The sequence below is a fragment of the Mobula birostris genome, chromosome 10 (genome assembly GCF_030028105.1).
Source record: "Mobula birostris isolate sMobBir1 chromosome 10, sMobBir1.hap1, whole genome shotgun sequence".
In the NCBI taxonomy this organism is placed as follows: domain Eukaryota; kingdom Metazoa; phylum Chordata; class Chondrichthyes; order Myliobatiformes; family Myliobatidae; genus Mobula; species Mobula birostris.
The window spans coordinates 51,885,123-51,911,204 of record NC_092379.1 but is presented as its reverse complement, the minus strand read 5'-3'; the positions used below and the strand labels follow the sequence as shown (position 1 = coordinate 51,911,204).

The 26,082-nt window shown below is 46.7% G+C and overlaps 1 protein-coding gene, 1 long non-coding RNA gene and 1 pseudogene across 2 annotated transcripts; 1 reads left to right on the top strand and 2 right to left on the bottom strand.

The window, feature by feature from the left end:
• Nucleotides 1-26,082, bottom strand: part of LOC140203679 (uncharacterized) — a 131,669-nt pseudogene that overhangs the window by 22,947 nt on the left and 82,640 nt on the right.
• Nucleotides 1,532-16,485, bottom strand: LOC140204042 (uncharacterized). Its single transcript, XR_011887499.1, has 3 exons — nt 16,394-16,485; nt 7,097-7,178; nt 1,532-1,998 (listed from the first exon to the last, which is right to left on the bottom strand). It is a non-coding gene; the product is annotated as an uncharacterized lncRNA (long non-coding RNA).
• Nucleotides 1,840-7,524, top strand: LOC140203999 (uncharacterized). The gene is made up of 2 exons (XM_072270219.1): nt 1,840-1,896; nt 5,064-7,524. The coding sequence occupies exon 2, from the start codon at nt 5,592-5,594 to the stop codon at nt 7,086-7,088; it is 1,497 nt and encodes a 498-aa protein (XP_072126320.1). The 5' UTR covers nt 1,840-1,896; nt 5,064-5,591; the 3' UTR covers nt 7,089-7,524.

Genomic DNA, 26,082 nt, shown 5'->3' with positions numbered 1-26,082 from the left:
TTCAAGACCTTGACCCTCGCCCCGAGCCGAGCTTCCAGGCCCCAAGCCTCGAGCCTCGCCTCAAGCCCCAAGCCTCTAGTCTCTTGTCCAGTCCTGTTCTAGGTTCCCGGTTTTCGTGTCCATGTCCTAGTCCTCGCCCTGTATCCTAGTCCTGTCCCTAGTACTTCAGTGTCTGTGTCTTGCACTTGGGTCCGTTCCCAGCCACCCGCTTATGACAGTCCTGAACTTCGTTTTGTGGCAGCAGTTCAGTGCAAGACAAAATATTTTATGTACTCAAGATATCCAGTTCAAAAGCGGGACAGAAAGGTAGTGTTCATGGTTTCAACTTCGTGTTTCATTTTTCCCTCCTCCTCCTCCAGCTCTGAACCAATTTTGCAAACTTCAATGGGGTGAAGATTGAGCAAAACAATTCACCGAGATCAGCCAGAGCCAGCGGAGTCGGAACACCAACCGCACCTGGACCTGGGAGACAGCAGCCCCATTCACAGCAGGGAGAAACTGAGTGTATACGAGGCTTCAGCTGGGTGTCTGGGCTGCCGAAAGCCACTACCCCAAGGAGAAACGATGGAAATGTGGGGAATGTGGCAAGGCGTTCTATTACCCGTCTCATCTGGAAATTCATCGGCGCAGTCACACCAGGGAAAGGCCCTTCACCTGCCCTGTGTGTGGGAAGGCATATTCCAATTCGTCTACCCTGTCTAGACACCAGCATGTTCACTCCATGGAGAAACTGTCTGCCTGCTCAGTGTGGGAAGGGATGCATTCAGCTTGACATGTTAATGGTACATCACCTAGTTCACGCTGCTGAGAAGCTGTTTGACTGCCTCGTGTGTGAGTAAGGATTCACTAGGTCTGACAAGCTAATTACACACTATTGAGACCTTCCCCTTCACAATGGGAAGGGTTTCACTCAGTTACAGAGGATTACGTCACACCAGCAAATTCATACTGGAGAGAGGGTGTTCGCTGACTCCAAGTGGGTGGGGGGGGGGGAGACTCACTCAGTCAGTTAGTCTGTGGAATCACCAGTGAGTCCACAAGTGACTACAAGTCTCTAATGAAATATAGCCGCTCTATGACTGCATCAGTATGTTGGGACAAGGTTAGATCCTCAGAGATCTTGACATCCAGGACCCTGAAATTGCTCACTCTCTCCACTTCTGATCCCTCTTTGAGGACTGGTTCATGTTCCCTCGTCTTACTCTTCCTGAAGTCCACAATCAGCTCTTTTGTCTTACTGACACTGAGGGCAAGTTTATGCTGTGACACCACTCCACTAGTTCGTGTATCCCGCTCGTGTACGCCCTCTCATCTCTACTTGAGATTCTACTAACAATAGTTGTATTAGCAGCAATTTTATAGATGGTATTTGAGCTGTATCTAGCCACGCAGTAATGGTGCAGAGGGGGTAGAGCAGTGGGTAGTGAACATAAGAAATTTTGGACGGTGTTTTCTACAGATGTAAAAGCCTTCCTTTGTGTGTATGCGTGTGTGTATATATAAAAAATAATAATGCAGTCTTGAACTTAGAGCAATCTTATATCTGCTTGAAGAACTCAATAGGTTTCAATATCCATATTTGCTTTTCTCTAAGATGTTGCTCAACTGGTCGAGTTGTTCCAGCATACTGTTTCTTGATTTTTATGCGTAAGTTGAATAAGTTTCCTCCATTATAACAGTCATTCGTCCAACTAGTAATTTTGGCGATCTGAGGCCGGGAACAACGCGTTGTAAGAACGTTTAAGAATGTCGGTTCATGGAGGCGATGTTGGACCAGAATTCGCAGCGAACCAGAAAGCACCCAACCAGCGGAAGACTCCTGCGCATGCGCACACCGCGGCGGCGGTCCTTACCGCAAGAGCTGCTGTGTAGAGGCTTCCGGGAGCTCGGCGGCAGGTAGGACCGGAGCTTCGGCTCTTTGGCTGGGGAGAGGGTCAGTGTGATTTCCAGAAACTTGCGGCCTTCATATTGGGTCAGCCCCGGGCCCCCTGATTCTGCCTGCCCTCGGGATAAAACCATAGAACATAGGATCAGAATTAGGACATACTGTCCAACAAGACTGCCCCGCCATTCCATCATGGCTAATTTATTATCCCTCTCAACCCCATTCTCCAAGTAACCTCTGATCCCCTAACTAACCAGGAACCAATCAACTTTCGCTCAGTGACTTCCCACCGCGGCCGTCCGTGGCGATAAATTCCACTTATCCGGCTAAAGAAATTCCTCCTCATTGCTGTTGTAAATGGACATCCCTCAATTCTAAGGCTGTGCCCTCTGGTCTTAGATTCACCCACTACAGGGAACATCCTCTGTGCATCTACTCTACCAGGGCTTTTCAATATTCGATAGCTTTTTAACGAGACCCCCACCACATTCTTCTAAACTCCAGTAAGTACTGGCCCAGAGCCATCAACCCCTGCTCACATGTTAACCCTTTCACTCCCGAAATAATTCTCGTGAACCTCCTCTGGACCCTCTCCAATACAAGCACATTTTTTTTCTTAAATAAGGGACCCAAAATTGCTCACGATTTTCCAAATGCGGTCTGACTGAAGCCTTATAAAGCCTCCGCATTATTTCCCTTGCTCTTATATTCTAGTCCTCAAGAAATGAATGCTAACATAAAATTTGCCTTCCTTGAACCAACGATTTAACTTGCAAGTTAACCTTTAAGGAATCTTGCAAAAGGAATCCCAACTCCCTTTGCACCTCTAATTTATGAATTTTCTCCCTGTTTAGAAAATGGTCTGCCTCTTTATTCCTTCTACCAAAGTTCATGTCCATACACTTCCCTACTCTGTATTGCTTCTGCCAATCTGTCTAAATCCTTCTGCTGACTCCCTGCTTCCTCAACACTACCTGCCCCTCCACCTTTCCTTGTATCTTCTTAAAGCCATCAATTTCATCACTCAAATCATTGACATATAACATGAAAAGAAGCGGATCCCCTATGGAACACCATTAGTCACTGGCAGCCAACAAGAAAACCCTTTATTCTGGGAATGCCCAACCTTTTTTATGCAATGGACAATATGGTTAAGCAAGGTGTCCAGGGCCCTCAGGTTGGGAACTCTATTCCCACTTTGCCTCCTGCCAGTTAGCTAATCTTCTATCCATGCTAGTAACTTAACCAGTAGTACCATGGGCTGCTCTCTTGTTAAGCAGCCTTATGTGTGGCCCTTCGTCAAAGTCCTTCTGACAATCCAGATAAACAACATCCACTGATTCTTCTTTGTCAGTCTGGGCTGTTATTTGTCAGGCAAGATTTTCCTTTAAGGAAACCATGCTGACTTGGACCTATCTTACTGTGTCTCCAGGTACCCCGAAGCTCCATCCTTAAAAGGGTACTCCTCCATCTTCCCATCCACTGAGTGATCTGAAACCATTCCAGAACTAGTGACTTTTGAAAGATCATTACTAATGCTTCCACAATCTCTTCAGCCACCTCTTTCAGAACCCTACTCTGTATTCCTTCTGGGGTGTAGTTTATCTGGTCCGGATGACTTATCTACCTTTTCCTTAGTAACAGCAACTACACTCACTTCTGCACCCTGATACTCTTGAATTTCTGACATACTGCTAGTGTGAAGACTGACAGAAAATACGTATTAAGTTTGTCTGCCGTTTCTTTGTCCTGCCCATTTCTACCTCTCCTGCTTCATTTTCCAGTGGTCCAACATCCATTCTCACCTCTCTTTTATAGATCCAAAAATTTAAAAATACTTCTGGTATCCTTTTTTATTACTGGCTATTTTACCTTCAAATTTCATCTTATGGCTTTTTTAGTTGACTTCTGTTAGTTTTTAAAGCTTCCCAATCCTCAACTTACCATTAATTTTTTTGCAATATTATATGCCCTCTCTTTTGCTTTTATGCTGTCTTTGACTTTCCATGTCAGCCACGGTTGCCTTATCCTCACATTGGAATACTACTTTATCTTTGTGATGTATCTATCCTGCGTCTTCTGAATTGCCCCAGAAACTCCAGCCACCGCTGTTCTGTCAACCCTGCTAGTGTCCCCTTCCAATCAACCTTGGCCAGCTCCTCACTCATGCCTCTGTAATTCCCTTTACTCCACTTTAATAGTGATACATCTGACCTCAGCTTTTCCCTCTCAAACTGCAGAGTGAATTCTATCATATTATGATCATTGCCTCCTTAAACTCCCTGATCAAATCTGGTTGATTACACAATACCCAATCTAGAATTGCCTTTCCCCTAGTGGGCTCAACCACAAGCTGCTGTAAAAAGCTATCTTGTAGGCATTCTACAAATCCCCTCTTGGGACTGAGCACCAACCTGATTTCCCCAATTTACCTGCAAATTGAAATCCCTCATGACTGTCATACATGATATGTCTTTTTTAATCTGCCGTTGTAATTAATATCTCATGTCCTGGCTACTAATTGGAGGCTTGTATATAATTCTTTTTAACCTAGCAGTTTCTTAACTTTACCCACAAGGATTTTACGTCTTCTGATCGTATATCACCTCTTTCTCAAGATAGGCTTCTGTTAATAGCAACTCAAGATGCTGGAAATCCTCAGCAGGTTAAGCAGAATTCACAGAAAGAGAAACCATATGGACATTCTGGGACAATGTGAAAATAAGTTAGTTTTAAATTGCTGTGAGCATGGGGGAGTCATGATTAGGATACTGTTGTGGGATGCAAGCATTATTGTAGATATGAACTGTTTAATGAGGCATATAATTTTATAGATTATATGCCTCATTATTAGAAAAACAGAGGGCTATGGGTAACCCTAGGTAGGTTCTAAAGTAAGGATATGCTTGGCACAGCTTTGTGGGCCGAAAGGCCTGTATTGTGCTGCAGGCTTTCTATGCTTCTATAGTTTCCTGAGAAATGTGCCATTTCCAACATCGCAACAGTCATTTGGGACTGTAGGCTGAATCTTTCTGCTCAAATTTCAAGAGTTCATTCCAAAACATGATGTTCAAATTGATGTTAAGAGTCCTGCAACTGGGACAATACTCACAAAAGAAACTTAAAATTCTCTTTCCTGGAGTTTTATCCTACTGATTTTTCTAAATTCCATTTACAGAGTCCAGAATAAGCAAAGGATCTGTGTGTGGGAATCCCAGAGTGAAGATCAGTCACATCAGATCTGCGGTGTCATTTCAGCAGAGGAGATGGTTGTCTGTTTAATTTCTGAGAAGAGGTTACAGACTCCAGTAAGGCAGTGAGATTTACACCCCTAAATGATTGATCATAGCCAGAAAAGATAGCTCTCCAACTGAAGCAAGGAGAAATCAAACATGTTGGGTGGGGAAAGATTTTGATGAATCAACCTGGTAGGGAATATTGTAAATGATCTTCAAGTATCTCAAGGACTGATCAACTATTTTCCTGATCAAAGCAAGATATCACTTGTCATTCCCTGGAAAAGGGACAGTTTCCCTATAGCAACTGGAAATTTTGCATCCGTTTTGTGGATGAAATGAAATTCTCTGTTTAAATGTCCCGTTGAAACTCTTTGTTTTGAACATTGACCTGGCAGTCTGAAGACGCACCAGCACATCTCCACTGGAGATACGATATTTGACTGCTCCAAGCGTGGGAAGGATTCACCATGTCATCTGATATGGTAACAATTCAGCAAGTTCACACCGAGAAAAGGCCATTTACCTGCTCTGAGTGCGGGAAGGGGTTCACTCACTCATCCAAACTGGAGAGACACCAGCAGGTTCACACCAAGGAGAGGCCATTCACTTGCCCAGAAAGTGGGCAGGGATTCGCACATTCATCTGAGCTGCTGATTCACCAGCGAATTCACACGGGGGGGAGCGTATTCACCTGCTCTGAGTGTGGGAAGGGGTTCACTTACTTATCTAAGTTGAAGAGACACCAGCAGGTTCACACCAAGGAGAGGCCATACACTTGCTTAAAATGTGGGAAGGGATTCATTCAGTCATCCAACCTACTGGCACACCAGAGAGTTCACAGTGGGGAGAAGCCTCTCACCTGTTCTGAGTGCGGGAAGGGCTTCATTTATTCATCCAAGTTGATGAGGCACCAGCAAATTCACACCAAGGAGAGGCCGTTCACCTGCTTCAAGTGTGGCAAGGGATTTATTCGGTCATCTGAGCTGCTAAACCACCAGAGAGTTCACAGTGGGGAGAAGCTTTTCACCTGTTCCGAGTGTGGGAAGGGCTTCAATTACTCATTCAAGTTGGTGAGGCACCAGCAAGTTCACACCAAGCAGAGGCTGTTCACTTGCTTAGAGTGTGGTAAGGGATTTATTCGGTCATCTGACCTCCTGCTTCACCAGCGAGTTCACACTGGGGAGAAGCCATTCACTTGCTCCGAGTGTGGGAAGGGATTCACCCGGTCATACAGCCTGACAAGACACCAGCAAGTTCACACTGGGGAGCGGCCTTTCGTTTGCTTTGAGTGTGGGAAAGGATTCATGGAGTCCTCTCAATTGCTGGTGCACCAGGTGTCTCACACTGGAGAGAGGGCCTTCACCTGCTTGGAATGTGGGAAGAGGTTCATTCACTCGTCCCACTTGCTGACGCATCAGCGGATTCACACCGGGGAGAGGCCGTTCACCTGCTCAGTGTGTGGGAAGGGGTTCACGTGGTCATCACACCTGCAGATACACCAGCGAGTTCACACTGGGGAGAGACCATTCACTTGCCTGGAGTGTGGGAAGGGATTCATCCACTCATCCCACCTGCTGACCCACCAGAGAGTTCACACTGGAGAGCGGCCTTACACCTGTGCTGAGTGTGGGAAGGGATTCACACAGTCCTCATACCTAGTCAATCATCAGCGTGTTCACACTGGAGAGAGGCCGTTTACTTGCTCCGAGTGTGGGAAGGGGTTTAAGCAACTATCCAATTTGCTGACACATCGGATAGTTCACACTGGGGAGAAGCTGTTCACCTGCTCTGAGTGTGGGAAGGAATTCACTCGATCAGCCCACCTTGTGACACACCAGCGAGTTCACACTGGGGAGAGACCATTTACCTGCTCAGACTGTGGGAAGAGATTCATTCAGTCATCCCACCTGCTGAAACATCAGCGAGTTCATCTGGGGAAAAAGCTTAAACACACGGAACACTGAATATTTACCTGTGATAGCTTCGGAAAGGAAGGGATCTTCACAAGGGTCTGCTGGCATTGGTTCTGTGGCTCTTAGTCTTGTTCTTCGTACCTAAGATTGAACCATGGCCGTTAGGCACAGCTGTGGTTTCTTTCTTCAGCTGTTAGCAACTCGTAAAACTGTAAACACGAGAAATTCTGCATTTGCTGGAAATCCAAATCAACGCACCCAAAATGCTGGAGGAACTCAGCAGGTCAGGCAGCATCTCTGAAAATGGATAAACAGTTGACGTTTCAGGCTGAGACCCATCTTTAGGAAGGGAGAAGATGCCAGAATAAAAAGACGTTGGGAAGGGAGGGAGGACAAGCTGGAAGGTGATAGGCGAAGCCAGGTGGTGGGAAAGGTAAAGGGCTGAGAAGAAGGAATCTGATAGGAGAGGAGAGTGGACCATAGGAGGAAGGGAAGGTGGAGGGGATTTGTGGGGAGGTGAGAGGCCACAATGGGAAATAGAAGGGGGGAACAGGAGGGGGGAGGGAGAAAGAGAAATCGATATTGATGCCATCAGCTTGGAGGGTACCCAGACGGAATACAAGGTGTGGCTGTTCCACCCGGAAGATGGGCTCGTAGCACAAAAGGAGACCACAGACTGACATGTCAGAATGGGAACGGGAGTCAGAATTAAAATGTTTGACTGCTGAGAAGTTCCACTTTTGGCAGATGGAGCAGAGGTGCTCGACCAAGCGGTCCCCCAAATTACGACGGGTCTCAGGATATGGTAGATGACCCCAGCATTTTCACTGGTGAAGTGTCACCTCACCTGGAAGGACTGATTGGAGCCCTGAATGGAGTTGAGGGAGGAGGTGAATGCACGGGTGTAGCATTCTGGCTGCTTGCAGGGATAAGTGCCGGGAGGGAGATCAGCGGGGATGGTCAAGGGAATCACAGAGGGAGCAGTTCCCTGGGGAAAACAGGGAGGGCGAAAGAAAGATATGTTTGGTGATAGGATCCCTTTGGAGAGGGATGTTAACTAGCCTGGAGTTTAATATTCTGGATCTGTCAGAAATAAATCAGTTCTGTGTTATACTCTGTCTCAGGTTCTTAATGTATCTGCAGTATAGGAGAAAGAGAAAAACATTCATGTGGTTGCTTAGTACCAAAAAAGCTGTTACATTCCTGATAAACAACCTTTTCGAAAGTTTTACTGAAACATGGTAAGTTTGATATTGGCCTGTAGTTATTAATAACTGAGGCATCTAGGTTGTTCTTTTTTAAAAGAGGCTGAATAACTGCAGCTTTCAGGGCATTTGGGAAGCACTGTGATAGAAGATAAGTCTTGACTATTTACAGAATGTCTGGCGCCGTGCAAATAAGAACGTTTTTAAAAAAGGTTGCAGGTAAAATGCCAAGGGAACAGGAGGAGGGTTTTAGCTACAGCACGATTTTTCCCGAAGTTTTACAGTCAATAGGTTTGAATTGTGTTATCTTAACTAAACTGGTTCTCAGAGTGACATTGACTTCTGACCTGATGCAGAGACACTGACGGGATGTCTAATCTTCTAAATTTTGGCAGTAAAAAAGATCGCAAGGTCATTCCATGACTTTGTAGATTGAAGTTCGTGCTAGTGGGACTGGAGATTGTGTGATGCTGTCAACTGTAGCAAATAAGCCATGTGCATGACTGCTGTTTTTGTTTATAATATTGAGAAGAAGGTGTGACATCACAGGCCAGTCACTGCACAGGCGTCAAGAGAAATCAAGCACTGACCCAAGGGAATGATGGAGGTTTGAAAGGGGCAGTGATGAGGGAGTTCCCAGGGACTGATGCTGGGAGCAGTCAAATCTGGAGGATTGGTGGTGTGGGGCAGTTAGGGGGAGGGGTATGGGCAGACAGTGGAACACGGAAATGATCAGGGAAGGGGTGGTTGTGAAGAAGTGCTGGGAGTTTGTATGTAGAGAGAGACAGAGGGAGAAATGGGTAGTGAACCAGGGGAGAGAAATAATAGCAGTCTTGCAGGCTGAGATTACCAAGGATGAAACCCCAAATTTATCACCTCTGTCTCCACCCACAGAATTCCACTTCTCCCTCTATCATACTTGCTTCCACCACCACCCCCTGGCAATGAATTCCAGGCACCCACCACTCTGTAAATAACATACCCCACACCTCTGCTTTCAACTTACCACTTTACACCTTAAAAGTATGTCCTCTACCACTAGACATTTTGACCCTAGAACAGAGCGACCGGCTGTCTGGTCTGTCCATGTAAAACACAATCTTTTGAAGTAGCATTGGGTCTCCTGTCAGCCTCCACACTGAGAGATGGTGTCCTCCACAGACCGATCTTTCCTGTATGCAGTATAGACTGACTGGGAGGCTGGTGCCAATGTGGGCCATTTCTGATCTCTCAAAGCTCTTCATTGTGGTCAAAGTTAGAGTCTCTGGTCAGTAGTCACTGAGACTGGTCACTTAATTTACCTGGGGAAAGTGAACCAGTTGGGCTTTATCATGATCTACTGATAGTTAATTTTCCAAATTTCACAACCTGCCTTTTTTTCCTTCTGTTCTGCCCCCTCTTCCTGCTCTAAATATATTTAACTGCATCACAGCAATGAAAGGAATTTCAAACCAAACAATGTGCCAGTATTCTGAGTGTGGACAAGGCCTTGACTGAGCACTGGACAGTTGGGACACCGGAACAGTCACACCAGGGAGAAATGGTGGAAACTGGGGACTGTGGGAAGGAATAAGATTACACGTGCCTTCTGGAAATTCATTACCTCAGTCACACTGGGGAGAGGCCGTTTACCTGCCCTCTGTGTGGGGCAAGATTCCCTCATTCCTCCAACTTGAGGAACCATTGGGGAGAGGCCATTCACCAGCTTGGTATCTGGGAAAGAATTGCCTCATTCCTCATGCTTGAGGATGCATCAGTATGTTAACTCTGAGGAGAGGCAATACATCTGCCCAAAGTGTGAGAAATAATCTCTCAGACAATGAGCTTGAAGTACCACAAGCGAGCTCACTCTGGGGAGAGGCTGTTTGTCTACTCAGTGTGCGGGGAGGGATTCCGTCCCGCACCATGCCTGAAGGAACACAGCTACATCCACACTGGGGAGAAGCCGTTCATTTGTCCTGTGTCTGGGGAAAAAAATTCTCTCTTTCATCCACCTTGAAGCAAACGGGAGTTCACTCTGGGGAGAAGCCGTTTGCCTGCTCTGTGTGTGGAGAGGGATTCACTGAATCTAACAAGCTAGAGACACACTAGCGAGTTCACTGCAAGGAGGGGTGTTCCCCTGTAGATAGGGGAAAGGATTCTGTGGGTCAGACTTCATAATGACACACCAAGAAACCATTTACCCACACCAAGTGTGGGTCGGATTCAGTCAGTCCGCTGCTCTGGAATCACCAATGTGTCCACAGGTCACCCGCTGCTCTGGAATCACCAATGTGTCCACAGGTCACTGCAGGAGCTGGATTCCCCTGTTGCTCCTGACAATTATATCCAGGGCTGGATCCAGATCATTGTCCCAGTCTGAATTGACTCTGCTGATGTTTACAGCCACTGTAACTGGCATAGACTTCTATGTTCTTGGGTAATGGTGCGTAAATGTCTATTTAATGGCTGCTGCCACACCGTTAAGAATATTGATATACTTTCTGGCTTTTATTGAAGATTACTAACAGGCTGCAGCTGTTAAAGTTTCAGGTGAAACTCCCTCATCGGAACTGGGGAAGAGAAAATGCAGTCATTAATTTTAAATTGCAGAGATTGTGGAGGAGAGACGGAGAGGACAAAAGGAACAGCTGTGAGAGATTACAGTGGGGATCAGGGTCTCCTGGTCTGTTTGCTATTGGACACAAATTGATAATACAAACACAGCTTGAAAGTGACTATTTGTCCCAGCAGTTCTGCCCTGCCCTGCAATCATTACTGATTTACCTCTTCTTGTAACCATTACTGATGAAGGAGCTATCAACCTCTGCATAAACATACCCAATGACTTGGCCTCCACAGCTGTCAGTGGCAATGAATTCCACAGATTCACAACTCCCTGCACACATTACTCCAAATTAGGCCTCACCAATGTCTTGTACAACTTCAACATTACATCCCATCTCCTGTACTCAGTACTTTGATTTATGAAGGCCAATGTGCCGACAGCTTTCTTTACCACCCTATCTACCTGTGCCAGCACTTTCAATGAATTAGTACCTGTATTCCCAGATCCCTTTGTTCTATTGCCCGACTGTTCACTGCTTTAAGATCTACCCTGGTTGCTTCTCCTGAAGTGCAACACCCAGCTCTTGTTTGTATCAAATTCCATCTGCCATTCTTCCAGCTGGTCCAGCTCCTGCTGCAAACTTTGGCAGTCTTCCTGGCTGCCCACTACACACCCAGTCTTGGCGTCATCTATAAATCTGCTGTTCCAGTTAACTGCATTATCATCCAGATCATTGACACAGATTACCAACAACAATGGACCCAACACTGATCTCTGTGGTTGTCAAGAGATGATTCCAGAGACTAAAGGGTTACCAATAAAACAACATTTGAAGGCTCCGGCCTATACTCGCTAGAGTTTAGAAGAATGAGAAGGGGAACCTCATTGAAACCTACATCACCAACGACAGTATTAATGAATGAATAATTAATTATGTAGTCTATTAGAGAGTGCAGAAAATGGCAGGAGTGAACAACGCGACCAAGGGCAACATCCTACAGACGGTTCACAAAACTACCTTTTTATGTCTTCTTTTCCTTTCAAATGTGGTTCTGCTACCATTGGAGTTTCTGATCTGTATTTCAAAGGTGTGTTTTTGGGCCGATGGAGCGATCTGGTGCTTTGCTGTCTTCAAAAGGGTTCCGTGCGGCTCCAAGCAAAGTGTACGGCCCCTAGGCCAAGAAGCCTGGAGACAGGTGCGAGCCCATGATTGACTCTGCTTCTCACTCATCTCACTGAGTGAAGTACAGAAGAAGATTGAAATCATTAAGGAGTGAGGAGATGGTGAGCGGGTGTTCAGCCCTGTTTACGAGCCTCTGGCTCGCTGCTGGTGGAGAAAGTTGTCTGCGTGTGACGGTCTCTCTCGCTGGTCCCAAAGGAAGGTCCCTGCAGTTGAATTGTCTCTTCCTTCCTCTGCTGTCGGAGGATGGTGCTGAAGTTCTGGGTCTGTGGTTTGGGATTGGACTCTATAGTTGTGTTTCTGCTTTCTGGTCTTTACTTGTTGCTATTTTGGGGTAATTTGAACTGGGATGGGCTGCAGTTAACAAGCACTGAGCTAAATTGAATATGCCTGGACTCTTTTGATTTTGTGCTTTATATTCCATGGTGTTCCCTTTTTTTTGTTGCCATTAGTACATGGGGGGGGCGGTTTCTTTGAACAGGTTTCATGGTTTTTCTATGTTTTGTGGCTGTTTGTGGGGAAGGCCAATCTCAGGGTTGTATACTGCATACATATTTGGATAATAGGTGTACCGTGAATCTTGTGAATCACTTGATGGAGATCTGTAGCTGTGGCTGTCTGATCTCAGTCGAGCGATGGACTGTGACTCGAACTCTGCTCCAGCAGGGCCTGAAATCTTGTGGATTGGGGGTTGACGCACTTAGAAACTTATCTAGAGTCAAAGAGCTATAGAACATGTTGGGTTCTATTTCTACCTACAGCCTTCACCCCTCCTTCCAAAGCCTCAACCTCCTACTCCGCTACTGTCCCACTCATACAGTCTCTTAATCCCCCTTTAATTCAATTTCAGGGGAACAACACCACCACCCCAACTCAGCCAGCTCAGGTTAAACACATGCCCATGACAAATTCTGCATTCTATACCCCTGCGTGTTTAGTAACAACTTAAAGTGAGTGCAGGATTGTGCATGGATATCAGCATTCCAAAGGTAATGCACGAACACAATCGCAGACACGGGCCATTCACGATCTTCTCTGAAACTGGACTCTCCTTTGTTTACAATCTTCTCTTCAGAGATGCTCTCTCCACAGATGGTGCCTGACTTGTTGAGTATGTCCAGGGTTCTCTGGTTTTATTCCACTGATCGGGCTGGACTCTGGTTTCCAGATTGGGCAACACCCTCACTGCTGACAAGTGGTGCGTTCGCCCTTCATTCAGGGTCCAACCAACAGTCTGCTCAGCCCACTCACCCCTCCCCACTGTGGACTGAACAATTACACTACAGCACTAGAAATGTGACCAAACATTAGCAAAATACCCCAAAGTGATCAGTGCTCCAAAGATTGTGCACTAATCTCTGACATAGTCAGGTAAGGTGTAAAGCCATGCCAAGTGGAAGTTTGCAGGAACTATCACAACCATTTCTTGTATCACAGTGTTTCTGCTCCAGATAACCTCCGGTCCATGACCTCTGTTTCTTGGCCCTATTGCCAAAGGACATGCCTCCCCTCGTCCAGTTTCAATGATAATGCAATCAGAATCAGGTTTCATACCACTGACATGTCATGCAATCTGTTGTCTTTGCAGCAGCAGTACAATGCAATACATAATAGAAAAACTGTGAATTACAGTAAATAAATAGTTAAGTAGTGCAAAAATAGAAATGAGAAAGTAGTGAGGTAGTGAATTTAAAAACAGAAACACAAGGAAATCTGCAGATGCTGGAATTTCAAGCAAAACACATAAAAGTTGCTGGTGAACGCAGCAGGCCAGGCAGCACCTCTAGGACCCCTTGGGTCTCGGCTCGAAACGTCGACTGTACCTCTTCCTAGAGATGCTGCCTGGCCTGCTGTGTTCACCAGCAACTTTTACGTGAGAACACACCAGAGTCTGGTTTTGCTGTCAACAATCACTATTTTACTAGTAACTACGTAATATAGTAACTTAAACCAGGTAAACCAAGAGTTAGCAGTGTTATACATATATAGGTGTAAAAAGAAATAAAAGATCCCAAACTCATTCAAGCTCAGGTGGTCAGAGTTACAGTCTTACAATGGTGTGTAAGACAGTTCAGTTCAATGCACGGAACTGAGGTGAGAGAGAGGTATTTGTAATCCACATAAACAGCTGTTGTCGATTTTGCATCATCAGTTCTGAATCCACTTTCGAGTTAGCCAAACGTCGCTTATCACAAGGGGGACCGTCTCCAAGGGAAATCTACCACCCAGGCAAGGGTAGACACACCGGTAGATTCCACAAGGTTACACAACGTGATAGCCACTTATCCAGTTCCACGACATACGAAGTAATTCCACCAGTTATTTACCACAGGGGCGCCTTTCTTCAGTGAACTACCACACCCAGTCAAGGGTTAACACACACGTGGTATTCACTAAGTTTTTCCCCTCACCAGAGAACCCACTCCTGTGGACTAACTATGTCGCAACCACACTTTCCTATTCGAATGGAATCAAACTCACCAGGAGAGAGTCCAAATAGTGACTCCCTTTGTCACTAGGTTTCTTCTCTTTCAAGCCTTTCTCTCCCCTCCTCTCTGCAACTGCTTCCAGATGCAGCAACTTATGAGAGTCATTTATCGATACTCAACTCACCCCTTGTGGGCTGCTGGAAGTTTTGACCAGCGACTCCCTGCCACTGGTGACTTTCCATGATCGATGCCCGCTGAGACCCTGACTGTGAAAACGAGAGTGTCCTTGTAAAAGTCCAAACACGCTGCAGAGAAATGTAAACAAGCCGCCAGCGAAGAATGGTTCCGCCGCTCGCTCTCTCAGTAGTAACTCCATCCGTTAGCAGTAGAAGACAGCTGCTTTTCGTACACCGTACTTTTTCTCTCTCTCTCTTTCTCTCTCTGTCTTCTCTCCCCGCCCCCCCCAAGCCATAGTCCATTATGAATGAGACTTAAGATCCCATCAGAGTAACAGTCATCCCCGCCGTCTATTTCCCGCATCTTTACGGTTCCTTGTTTCACTCTCCTCCCATATTTTCCCTCTTTCCTCTAAACATGACTTTTACCAGTGCCGGCCCCTGGGAAATCTTTCTCCAAGCCCCTCACCAGTTCCCAACCATCTCTCGGGCTCGGCTCCTGATCTCCGCCATCTGCGATAGCTTTGACCACTGAACCAGTTAAATTCAGCAGCTCTCAGACTCACATTGATTGCCCTCTCCCCACCTGTTCAGCCTTAAATCCGAAAAGATGCATTGTCGGCGCACGTTGCGTTTTATTCTGACCCGACACGTTCCAGTGCCTTAAGTCGCCGTGAACAGCGCGTGTTTCCGAGGTAGAAGTCGCGATCTCCGCGGAATGACCCGCGGCCTCAGTGTCTCCGCCAGCTTTGGATCATTCCTCACCTACTCCACCCTCCCCATTAGCTCAAACGCACATCAAAGCGAGTGCAGAGACCTTGCGGGAACTCATTGCCCTTGGTCACCAGCAGAGCAAGGATGGATACAGGACACATCAGAGCAGACACAGGACTGTAGTGAACACCTTTAAAATTGAACGAGTTATCGCCTGACGCCTAGCGCCAGCACTCTATGCTTCATATTCTGAGGTTATCGCCCTGACGCCCAGCGCCAGCGCTGAGATAATCTGTGATTATCCTGAGATATTATATTCTGAGGTTATTGCCCCTCCGGACCGTAAACATCTTTGCCGCACACTCTCTGCTCTCAACAGCTTCGCAGGTTGAAATCTCGGACTCCCGAGTGTCCTCCCCCTCCTTACTGACGGTTGGTCCCGGTCACCAGTTATCTGCGGTGCTGGGAATCAGTAAGTTTTTGGACCGGTACAGTGATCTACAGCTGTTCGGCCATGTGATGCAGCACGGCCGACTGAGTCTGTCCGGCAAAGCCGATGTTCAAGGCAAGAGAATTGGAGTTCACACGTGAGGGAGTGAGATGGGGTGAACGAGAGGTGGTGCAGTAGACACGTGATCCACTCATGAATAAAGAGCTGACGTTCTGGGTCGAGACTGGAAAGGAAGAGGGCAGACGTCAGAATAGGAGGGTGGGGGAGAGGTGGAGGATGGCTGGACGATGATGCGTGAAGCCAAGCGGGTTGGAGAATAAGAAATATGACAGGAGAGGGGGAGGAAACCCAGGAGAAGGTGAGAGTAGGCAAGAGGTAGATACCTTCCAGCTTTTTATGCATATCTATAGACGCTGCTTGACTTGCTGAGTTCTTCCAGCATTTTGTGCGTGTTGCTTTGGATTTCCGGCATCTGCAGACTTACAATAGATGACACCAGCAGGCCTTCACTTCCCCTTCTTCCCCTCCCCCCACTCCCCAAACCTTCTTTATGGTTCAGCCCTCTATCAGATTTCTTCTTCTTCACCCCTTACCTTTTCCAGCTCCCTCATCTCTCCTCCCCCCGCCCACACAATCACCTTACACGGTCTCACCTATCGCCTGCCGGGTTGTACTCCTTCACCTCCCCCACTCCCCCAACCACTTTCTTATTCTGGTTTCTGCACCATTCTCTACCGGACCTAGTGAAAAGTCCCACCCTGAAACATCTCCTCCGCAGACGCTGCCTGACTTGCTGAGTTCCTCCAGCATTTGGTGTGCGTTACGAACCGTGAACAACCCCTTGTTAAGTTCCACCGTCTCCAATCAGAGAGGGAAAGCTGTCGAACTCATTCAGCAGGTTAACCTCATTCAGGACATCCCAATGTGATTCACCGCCAATGAGGCAGTTGGAGCGAAAGGAGGGGGAAAACATATCAACTCAATGAGAGGAGGGATGGAGCTTTAAAGAGATTCTGAACCAGAGGGATCTGGAAGAGAACGTTCGCAAATCCCTGAATATCTCAGGACAAGTCGATGACGCTGTTCATAAGTGTTCTTAGTTCTCTACTTTAGTAAATGGGAGCCGTCACGGAGTAAAACATTACCCATACAGTCCATTCAGCCCATCTAGTCCATTTGGGCCACATCCCTCTTTGCCCTGCCCTCCCAGTACCTATCCAAGTAATTCGTAAACGATACTATTGTACCTGTTTCACCCACTTCCTCTGGCAGCTCATTCTATTGGAACAAAAAATGCTGTCCCTGAGGTCTGTTTTAAATATTTCCCCCTCACCTTAACTCTATGCCTCTGAGATAAGTCTGTGTCACTCATTCTCCTACATTCCTCAGGAATAAAGGTCTATCCTGGCGGGGTCTCCCTCCAGCTCAGGCCCTTTATTTCTGCCAACAACCTCAAGATGGCAATGAGCTGCGCTGTGTGTCGAGTCATCGCGTAGATTTGGTTATTTTAAGTGTGTAGCAATAGTTTTAGGACAGAGAACATTACAGCATCGTACAGGCCCTTCGGCCCATGATGTTGTACCGACCTTGGATTGCAACAAGGAGGGTAGTTCGGGGTCAGGTTAGGACTTGGGGAGAAGGAGGCCAGGCTGGAGTTTTGGCCTCGTGGTCCAGTGATGTGAATGGGTGACGAAGGACACATGAAGTCCAGGCTACTGCTCTGTGCTCAGAAGCCAGTGGCCCGGACAGACGGTGGATGTCAGTGGACTTTGGACTGTCTCAGGTCAGGTGGTCCCAGGATCAGACATCTGAGCAAGTCGGAGGCACGAGTACTAGTCGGTCAGCAAACCCAGAGGTTGGGGTCCCATCATTTACTACTCCAGGGATTGATACCGAAGATCGAAGCCCAGATGTCGACCAGAGATCAGACCACGATGGCCAGCGCTGGAGGATTGTCCGTGTGTGAGTTGTTGGGAGGGAAGGAGAGAAAGGGGCTCGTTTTTGCCATCCAATCACAAACAAGAGAAAATCTGCAGGTGCTGGAGTTCCAAGCAACACACACAATATGCTGGAGGAAGCCAGCAGGTTGGGCAGCATCTAGGAAAAGAGTTCAGTCAACGTTTCAGGCCGAGACCCTTCACCCCTCAAAAAGATGAGAAGTTAGAGCAAGAAGGTGGGAGGAGGTTTCAAAGAAGTACAAGGTGGTAGGTGAAAACGGGAGCAGGGGAGAGGTGAAGAAAAATATCAGAAGTTAATTGGTCAAAGAGATAAACTGCTGAAAAGGGATATAAGAGAGAAGTAGGAATCTGATAGGAGAGAGCAGAAGACCATGGAAGAAGGGGAAGGGGGAGGAGCACCAGAGGGAGGAGATGGGCTGGTAAGGAGTTAAGGTGAGGGAGCAAAATGGGAATGGTGAAGGAAAGAGGAGGGCAATCATCGGAAGTTTGATGTTCATGCCATCCGGTTGGAGGCTATGCACCCTCATCCCCATCCCATACCCCACTATTCCAACCTCATCCACCTCAACCCTATCCCCTTCAACCCTTCATCCCTTATACTCTCTATCCTCATCCCCCCACACCTGGGTTCACCTGACAACTGCCAGCTTGTGCTCTTTCCCCCTCTCCCCAACTTCTTACTCAGGTTTCTTCCCCTTTCTTTCCAGTCCTTAAAGGTCTTGACCCAAAACATTGACTGTTTATTCCTTTCCACAGATGTTGCACGGCCCGCTGAGTTTCTCTAGCATTGGGTGTGTGCTGTGGATTTCCCCACATCTGCAAAGTCTCTTGCTTTGATTTAAACTGCTGCACAGAGAGTGAAGCCTCCTGATTCAAGGTTTCAAGATGAAATGGCTGCTCCACTTAACCTTACCTTTCTTTTATTGGATAAAGTGCCTCCCAACAGCTAATCAATGTCACCCCTTTCTTAAAAGTTTCTGCAGTTTTTAAAACTGTCTACACTACTCCACTCCCCACTCCAGCACCAGCTCACTCCCACAACGGTCACTCCACTTTTTCTATTGCGCGCAGCTCTCCGGTGAAATGATATCATATTTCTAAGTAGGATGCCATGCACAATTCTGATTTGATGGAGACAGACGTGGGAAGCGCAGAGGAACATCTGGAGAAAACTTCTGAAATGCCCGGTTCGCTGCTGCTGCTACTGTGCGATCGTGAATCTCCGGAGGGAAGGCCCCAAAATCCCCGGCTTTGCCTGCTGCTGGCGACCGAGGCTGGGGTCGAAGCATTCGGCAGAGATGGTGCTCGGTGCTCGGTACTCGGTATCAGAGGCTCGAAGTTTTCAGGTGACTCAGAGTCAGACTGTGGTCGGGCATGGTAGGGAGAGTTTTCTTCTTTCTCCCGTCAGCGTGAGATGTGGAACTTTCGAGAGACTTTGAACTTTTTTACTGTGCCCATGGCCTGTTCTTCATCTAGTTATGGTATTGTTGCACTGTTGTAACTATATGTTATAATTATGTGGTTTTTGTTAGTTTTTCAGTCTTGGTCTGTCCTGTGTTTCTGTGATATCACACCGGAGGAATACTGTATCATTTCTTAATGCATGTATTACTAAATGACAATAAAAGAGGACTGCATGTCCTCATAATCTAATCTATTGACTGTTGACAATTTTATTATTAGCCAATCAGATATTAACAACAGCCTGATGGACTACTTGAATTCCTGTGAGGTGAAACTCACAAGAAGACCCCATACTTCTTTTATCCTCTGGCTCCAGGTCGCACCTCATGTAAATGTAATGAATATTAACAAAGTTATGCACTGTAAGATGCACAGCATTAATCTTCCCCATAAGTCTAGAGCTAGACTTACTTTCCCCTCTTTGTGACTGTATGTTTTCTTTTCTGATATTGTAATCATATGTGCTGTTTGTGCTGTGTGCAGTAATGGTAATGTGTCTTGTAGCTTGGCCTTGGAGGAATATTATTTTATTTGGCTATATTCATGTGTGGTTGAATGATAATTAAAAATGAACTTGAAGATGTATACATCTCCATTAAGTCACTGAAACACCAGCAAAAGAACTATGTACAATATTGAACATGCGATTTCTGTAAACATCGAAACATAGAAACATAGAAAATAGGTGCAGGAGTAGGCCATTCGGCCCTTCGAGCCTGCACCGCCATTTATTATGATCATGGCTGATCATCCAACTCAGAACCCCGCCCCAGCCTTCCCTCCATACCCCCTGACCCCCGTAGCCACAAGGGCCATATCTAACTCCCTCTTAAATATAGTCAATGAACTGGCCTCAACTGTTTCCTGTGGCAGAGAATTCCACAGATTCACCACTCTCTGTGTGAAGAAGTTTTTCCTAATCTCGGTCCTAAAAGGCTTCCCCTTTATCCTCAAACTGTGACCCCTTGTTCTGGACTTCTCCAACATCGGGAACAATCTTCCTGCATCTAGCCTGTCCAATCCCTTTAGGATTTTATACGTTTCAATCAGATCCCCCCTCAATCTTCTAAATTCCAACGAGTACAAGCCCAGTTCATCCAGTCTTTCTTCATATGAAAGTCCTGCCATCCCAGGAATCAATCTGGTGAACCTTCTTTGTACTCCCTCTATGGCAAGGATGTCTTTCCTCAGATTAGGGGACCAAAACTGCACACAATACTCCAGGTGTGGTCTCACCAAGGCCTTGTACAACTGCAGTAGTACCTCCCTGCTCCTGTACTCGAATCCTCTCGCTATAAATGCCAGCATACCATTCACCTTTTTCACCACCTGCTGTACCTGCATGCCCACTTTCAATGACTGGTGTATAATGACACCCAGGTCTCATTGCACCTCCCCTTTCCCTAATTGGCCACCATTCAGATAATAATCTGTTTTCCTATTTTTGCCACAAAAGTGGATAACTTCACATTTATCCACATTAAATTGCATCTGCCATGAATTTGCCCACTCACCCAAGTCACCCTGCATCCTCTTAGCATCCTCCTCACAGCTAACACTGCCACCCAGCTTCGTGTCATCCGCAAACTTGGAGATGCTGCATTTAATTCCCTCATCCAAGTCATTAATATATATTGTAAACAACTGGGGTCCCAGCACTGAGCCTTGCGGTACTCCACTAGTCACCGCCTGCCATTCTGAAAAGGTCCCGTTTATTCCCACTCTTTGCTTCCTGTCTGCTAACCAATTCTCCACCCACACCAATACCTTACCCCCAATACCGTGTGCTTTAAGTTTGCACACTAATCTCCTGTGTGGGACCTTGTCAAAAGCCTTTTGAAAATCCAAATATACCACATCCACTGGTTCTCCCCTATCCACTCTACTAGTTACATCCTCAAAAAATTCTATGAGATTTGTCAGACATGATTTTCCTTTCACAAATCCATGCTGACTTTGTCCGATCATTTCACTGCTTTCCAAATGTGCTGTTATCACATCTTTGATAACTGACTCCAGCAGTTTCCCCACCACTGACATTAGGCTAACCGGTCTATAATTCCATGGTTTCTCTCTCCCTCCTTTTTTAAAAAGTGGGGTTACATTAGCCACCCTCCAATCCTCAGGAACTAGTCCAGAATCTAACGAGTTTTGAAAAATTATCACTAATGCATCCACTATTTCTTGGGCTACTTCCTTAAGCACTCTAGGATGCAGACTATCTGGCCCTGGGGATTTATCTGCCTTCAATCCCTTCAATTTACCTAACACCACTTCCCTACTAACATGTATTTCGCTCAGTTCCTCCATCTCACTGGATCCTCTGTCCCCTACTATTTCTGGAAGATTATTTATGTCCTCCTTAGTGAAGACAGAACCAAAGTAATTATTCAATTGGTCTGCCATGTCCTTGCTCCCCATAATCAATTCACCTGTTTCTGTCTGTAGGGGACCTACATTTGTCTTTACCAGTCTTTTCCTTTTTACATATCTATAAAAGCTTTTACAGTCCGTTTTTATGTTCCCTGCCAGTTTTCTCTCATAATCTTTTTTCCCCTTCCTAATTAAGCCCTTTGTCCTCCTCTGCTGAACTCTGAATTTCTCCCAGTCCTCAGGTGAGCCACTTTCTCTGGCTAATTTGTATGCTTGTTCTTTGGAATTGATACTATCCCTAATTTCTCTTGTCAGCCACGGGTGCACTACCTTCCTTGATTTATTCTTTTGCCAAACTGGGATGAACAATTGTTGTAGTTCATCCATGCAACCTTTAAATGCTTGCCATTGCATATCCACCGTCAATCCTTTAAGTGTCATTTGCCAGTCTATCTTAGTTAATTCACGTCTCATACCTTCAAAGTTACCCCTCTTTAAGTTCAGAACCTTTGTTTCTGAATTAACTATGTCACTCTCCATCTTAATGAAGAATTCCACCATATTATGGTCACTCTTACCCAAGGGGCCTCTCACGACAAGATTGCTAATTAACCCTTCCTCATTGCTCAAAACCCAGTCCAGAATAGCCTACTGTCTAGTTGGTTCCTTGACATGTTGGTTCAAAAAACCATCCCGCATACATTCCAAGAAATCCTCTTCCTCAGCACCTTTACCAATTTGGTTCACCCAATCTACATGTAGATTGAAGTCACCCATTATAACTGCTGTTCCTTTATTGCACACATTTCTAATTTCCTGTTTAATACCATCTCCGACCTCACTACTACTGTTAGGTGGCCTGTACACAACTCCCACCAGCGTCTTCTGCCCCTTAGTGTTACGCAGATCTACCCATATCGATTCCACATCTTCCCAGCTTATGTCCTTCCTTTCTATTGCATTAATCTCTTCTTTAACCAGCAACGCCACCCCACCTCCCCTTCCTTCATGTCTATCCCTCCTGAATATTGAATATCCCTGAACGTTGAGCTCCCATCCTTTGTCACCCTGGAGCCATGTCTCTGTGATCCCAACTATATCATAATCACTGTAAATCACTGAACAAGAGAGCTAGGAGCCCGGGCTTGGACTCCAAGCCAGAGACTGGACAAGGACCCAGTACCTGGGTCTTGCCTCTGGCTCAGACCCCAGAACTAGGCAAGGACGAGACTAGGCTGGCAGGCAGGATGAGGCTGGAGTCTTCAGACTTGAGGCGAGGCCTGAGACGAGAGGCTTGGGGTGAGGCTCGAGACTAGTGACTTGAAGCTTGGGGTCTTGAAGATTGGCTTGGGGCAAGGCTTGAGGCTTAGGGTCTTGAAGCTTGGCTTGGGGCAAGGCTCGAGGTGAGGCTAGAGACTTGAGGTGAAGCTCGGCTCGAGACTTGAGGTTTTGCAGCTCCTCCTGGGCAGGGCGCAGATCTCCACCCGACGGAGGCAAGGGACAGAAGGGACAGAACCCACCACTGGGTAATGGCAATCTGGCCTGGCTTACCCGACGGAGGCAAGGGACAGGAAGGGACAGAACCAACCGCAGGTAATGGCGAGACAGCCTGGCTTACCTGACAGAGGCAAGGGACAGGAAGGGAGCTAGGTTCAGGGTGGTTCCAAGACAAGACTGCAGGCGAGGCGAGAGTTACCGGAAAGACAAGGCAAGGCTTCAGGCAAGGAAGCAGAAGGCAGGGAAAGGGATACAATACAAGGAGCAAGAACAAGAACAATCCAGCAGCCACGCCCTGGTCTCTGAAGGTATTTATGCAGCCAGCCCCAACGAGCATCAGCTGCCTCAATTAGAGCTCAACAAGGACAGAAACAGGGTAGACAGGAAAACCTGGAGCAAGGGTCGATGGACCGGACCGTGAAGCCAAATGTGGACTTCACGGACCGGACCATGACAAAAATGGGATTTCATGGAGTAGAAACAAAGAATCTGTTTCCTCTGGAAGAATGGACTTTAATTCACTGTCCTGATAGATGTTCAGATCATCATTCTGCTGACAGTTTCTCTTTTCGCTTTCGATTCCCAGTCCTCGGATTTGGATTTTAGAAGCTGGCAGTACTTGTATAGTTCAAGGTTCCCAGTCAGTCTGCAGGTCTTTCCCAATGCAATTTGTGGACTGGTCTGTGTGTCTGCCGCCATCGGTGCTAACAACATGTGGGTCTCACAGCTGGCTGGGATCAGTGTCAGTGACATCTTGGGTGAGAAATGGGAGAATCCCTGGGGCTTGGTGAGGGAGTGGGGGTAGAGGAAGATGGGAGTAAGGGCCGGGTATGCCCCAACGTGACAGCTCACAGGGTTTCTGGAGGCCACACTGATTCTTCCCCCGTCCAGGGACTGCTCCTTGGCTTAGCCTCGATGTTCACACACTTCACAGCCCGGCACCCCACTCATACTTGATGCTGAGCTATAGCTGTCATGGGGGGAGGGGGCATGCTGGGAGCGGACCCAAATGCAAGACACAGACACTGAAGTGCTAGGATACAGGACTAGGTGTGCCAATAAAGCAAGGGAAGCAGGGAAGAAACGACACTGGACAAGACACAGGCCCTGGACAAGACTAGGATACAGGGCATGGGCTAGGACTAGACTAGGAAAGCAGGACCTGGACAAGGAACAAGGAACTTGGAACCTGGACAAGGACTCCGAGCCAGAGACTGGACAGGGACCTGGAACCTGGGTCTTGACTTGGGCTCGGACTCCGGATCTAGGTGAGAACAAGACGTGGCAAGGCAACAGGACTGGACGTGGCGGCAGGATGCGGGACCCCTGGGCAGGACACGGGACCAGAACTGTATGAGGACACAAAGCTAAGACTTGGGGAAACTAGAACACAGAGCCTTGGTCTTGGGAGACAGGAACGCAGAACATAGAGCCTTGGTCTTGGGAGACAGGAATGCAGAACGCAGAGCCTTGGTAATCTTGGGAGACAGGAATGCAGAACACAGAGCCGGGACCCCTCCTTGGGAATAGGACGTAGGGCTGGGACTCATACACAGAATGCTGAACACGATGAGATGGTTCCCAACACAAGGTAGCGGCAAACAGCTGGACCTACCTAGCGAAGGCGTGGACACAGGGACAGTTCTCAACTCAAGGTAGCGGCAAACGGCCGGACCTACCTAGCGAAGGTGAGGACACAAACAGGCAGTTCCAAACAACAGTTCCTTATCTAGACACAGCAAGGCTCCAGTCTTTCTCCGGCGGTAGAACTTGACAGCGATACAGGCAAGAACACAGGTGAGGTTGCAGGCAAGGCTTCAGGCAGAAGGTGAAGGGAAGGGAAAGAAACAGTCCAGCAACCCAAGCTGAACCCAGGAGTTATTTATGTAGCCAGCCCAAAATGAGAATCATGTGCCTCAATTAAGGCACCAACAGAACAAGGGAAAACCGGAAAGCCTGGAATAAGGATCGACGGACCGGTCCGTGAACTGGAATGCGGACTTCATGGACGGACCATGACAACAGCAACATCTCTCTGCCCGGGAGGGGAACAAAACCTGTTGTATTCCTGTCTCATTCTTCCTGAAACATTGTCAATTATTCTTCCAGTAATGTTTAATGGTGGTTGGCAGACCAACACAAGGGGTATTACTGCCATCTACTGAGCATCCTTCAAGCACAACTAATACTTTTCTTCCAGAACGTCTTCCACCACCGTCCCTTTCACAGTTGTGTCACTACAATCCCACATAGTACTCTGAGCATTAAAATCTCCTGACCATTAGCTAGCATTCAATTGTAAAAAAAAACAAGAAAAAGGAAGTAAGAAAACAATATCAATTTTTTGAGATCTGAATATTATTTACCCCGCTTAGAAAATCTCTAGACGATTTTCTGCAGTTTTTAATATAACTTTATTTTCTCTGTCTTGCTCTCAATTTGTACTGTACAAGTGACCACACTTGCCATGAAAGTGAGAAATTTTAGTTTATCGACAATCAGAGATAGTTTATCAACAATCTTTGTTATACAGTCATGCACTTCACATACTGACTTTAATCTGTCTGTGTTTTGGATAGTAATAGGTCCCATTGGTACTGTGTTCCATACTTTCTGAAGAACTTTTGCATATGCTGTGCCCATTTCGACTCAAGCACGCTGAATTTCCACAACTTTCTTCCCTGCATGACAGCCGCGCTTGAGCAGAGCTACGAGCGCCTGACACCTTCTCCACATTACCATGATCATGTTCTCCACCACACCTACCACACTTTACCCCAATATACAGGTGCAGCATGATGACCACACTTCTGGCACTGAAAATATTGCAGATACAACCTAAATCAACCCTATTTATCAACTTTTGTTTTCCACCAAATTTAATCCACCACGAAGTCTCTTTAAACATTTGTTGTCAACAACTTCTCCCCTGACTAATTTATTTTAAACATGGTCGGAGGGTACAGCTAGAGGCACTCCTGTCATGAATCCCAAAGCCCTGTCATTCAGTATAATCCCTTGCTGTTACTTTCCTTCCTCCCACAACTTTT

What these genes read in the sequence shown, in the direction of transcription:
- LOC140203999 (XM_072270219.1), top strand. Translation starts at nt 5,592, where the DNA reads ATGTCATCTGATATGGTAACAATTCAGCAAGTTCACACCGAGAAAAGG.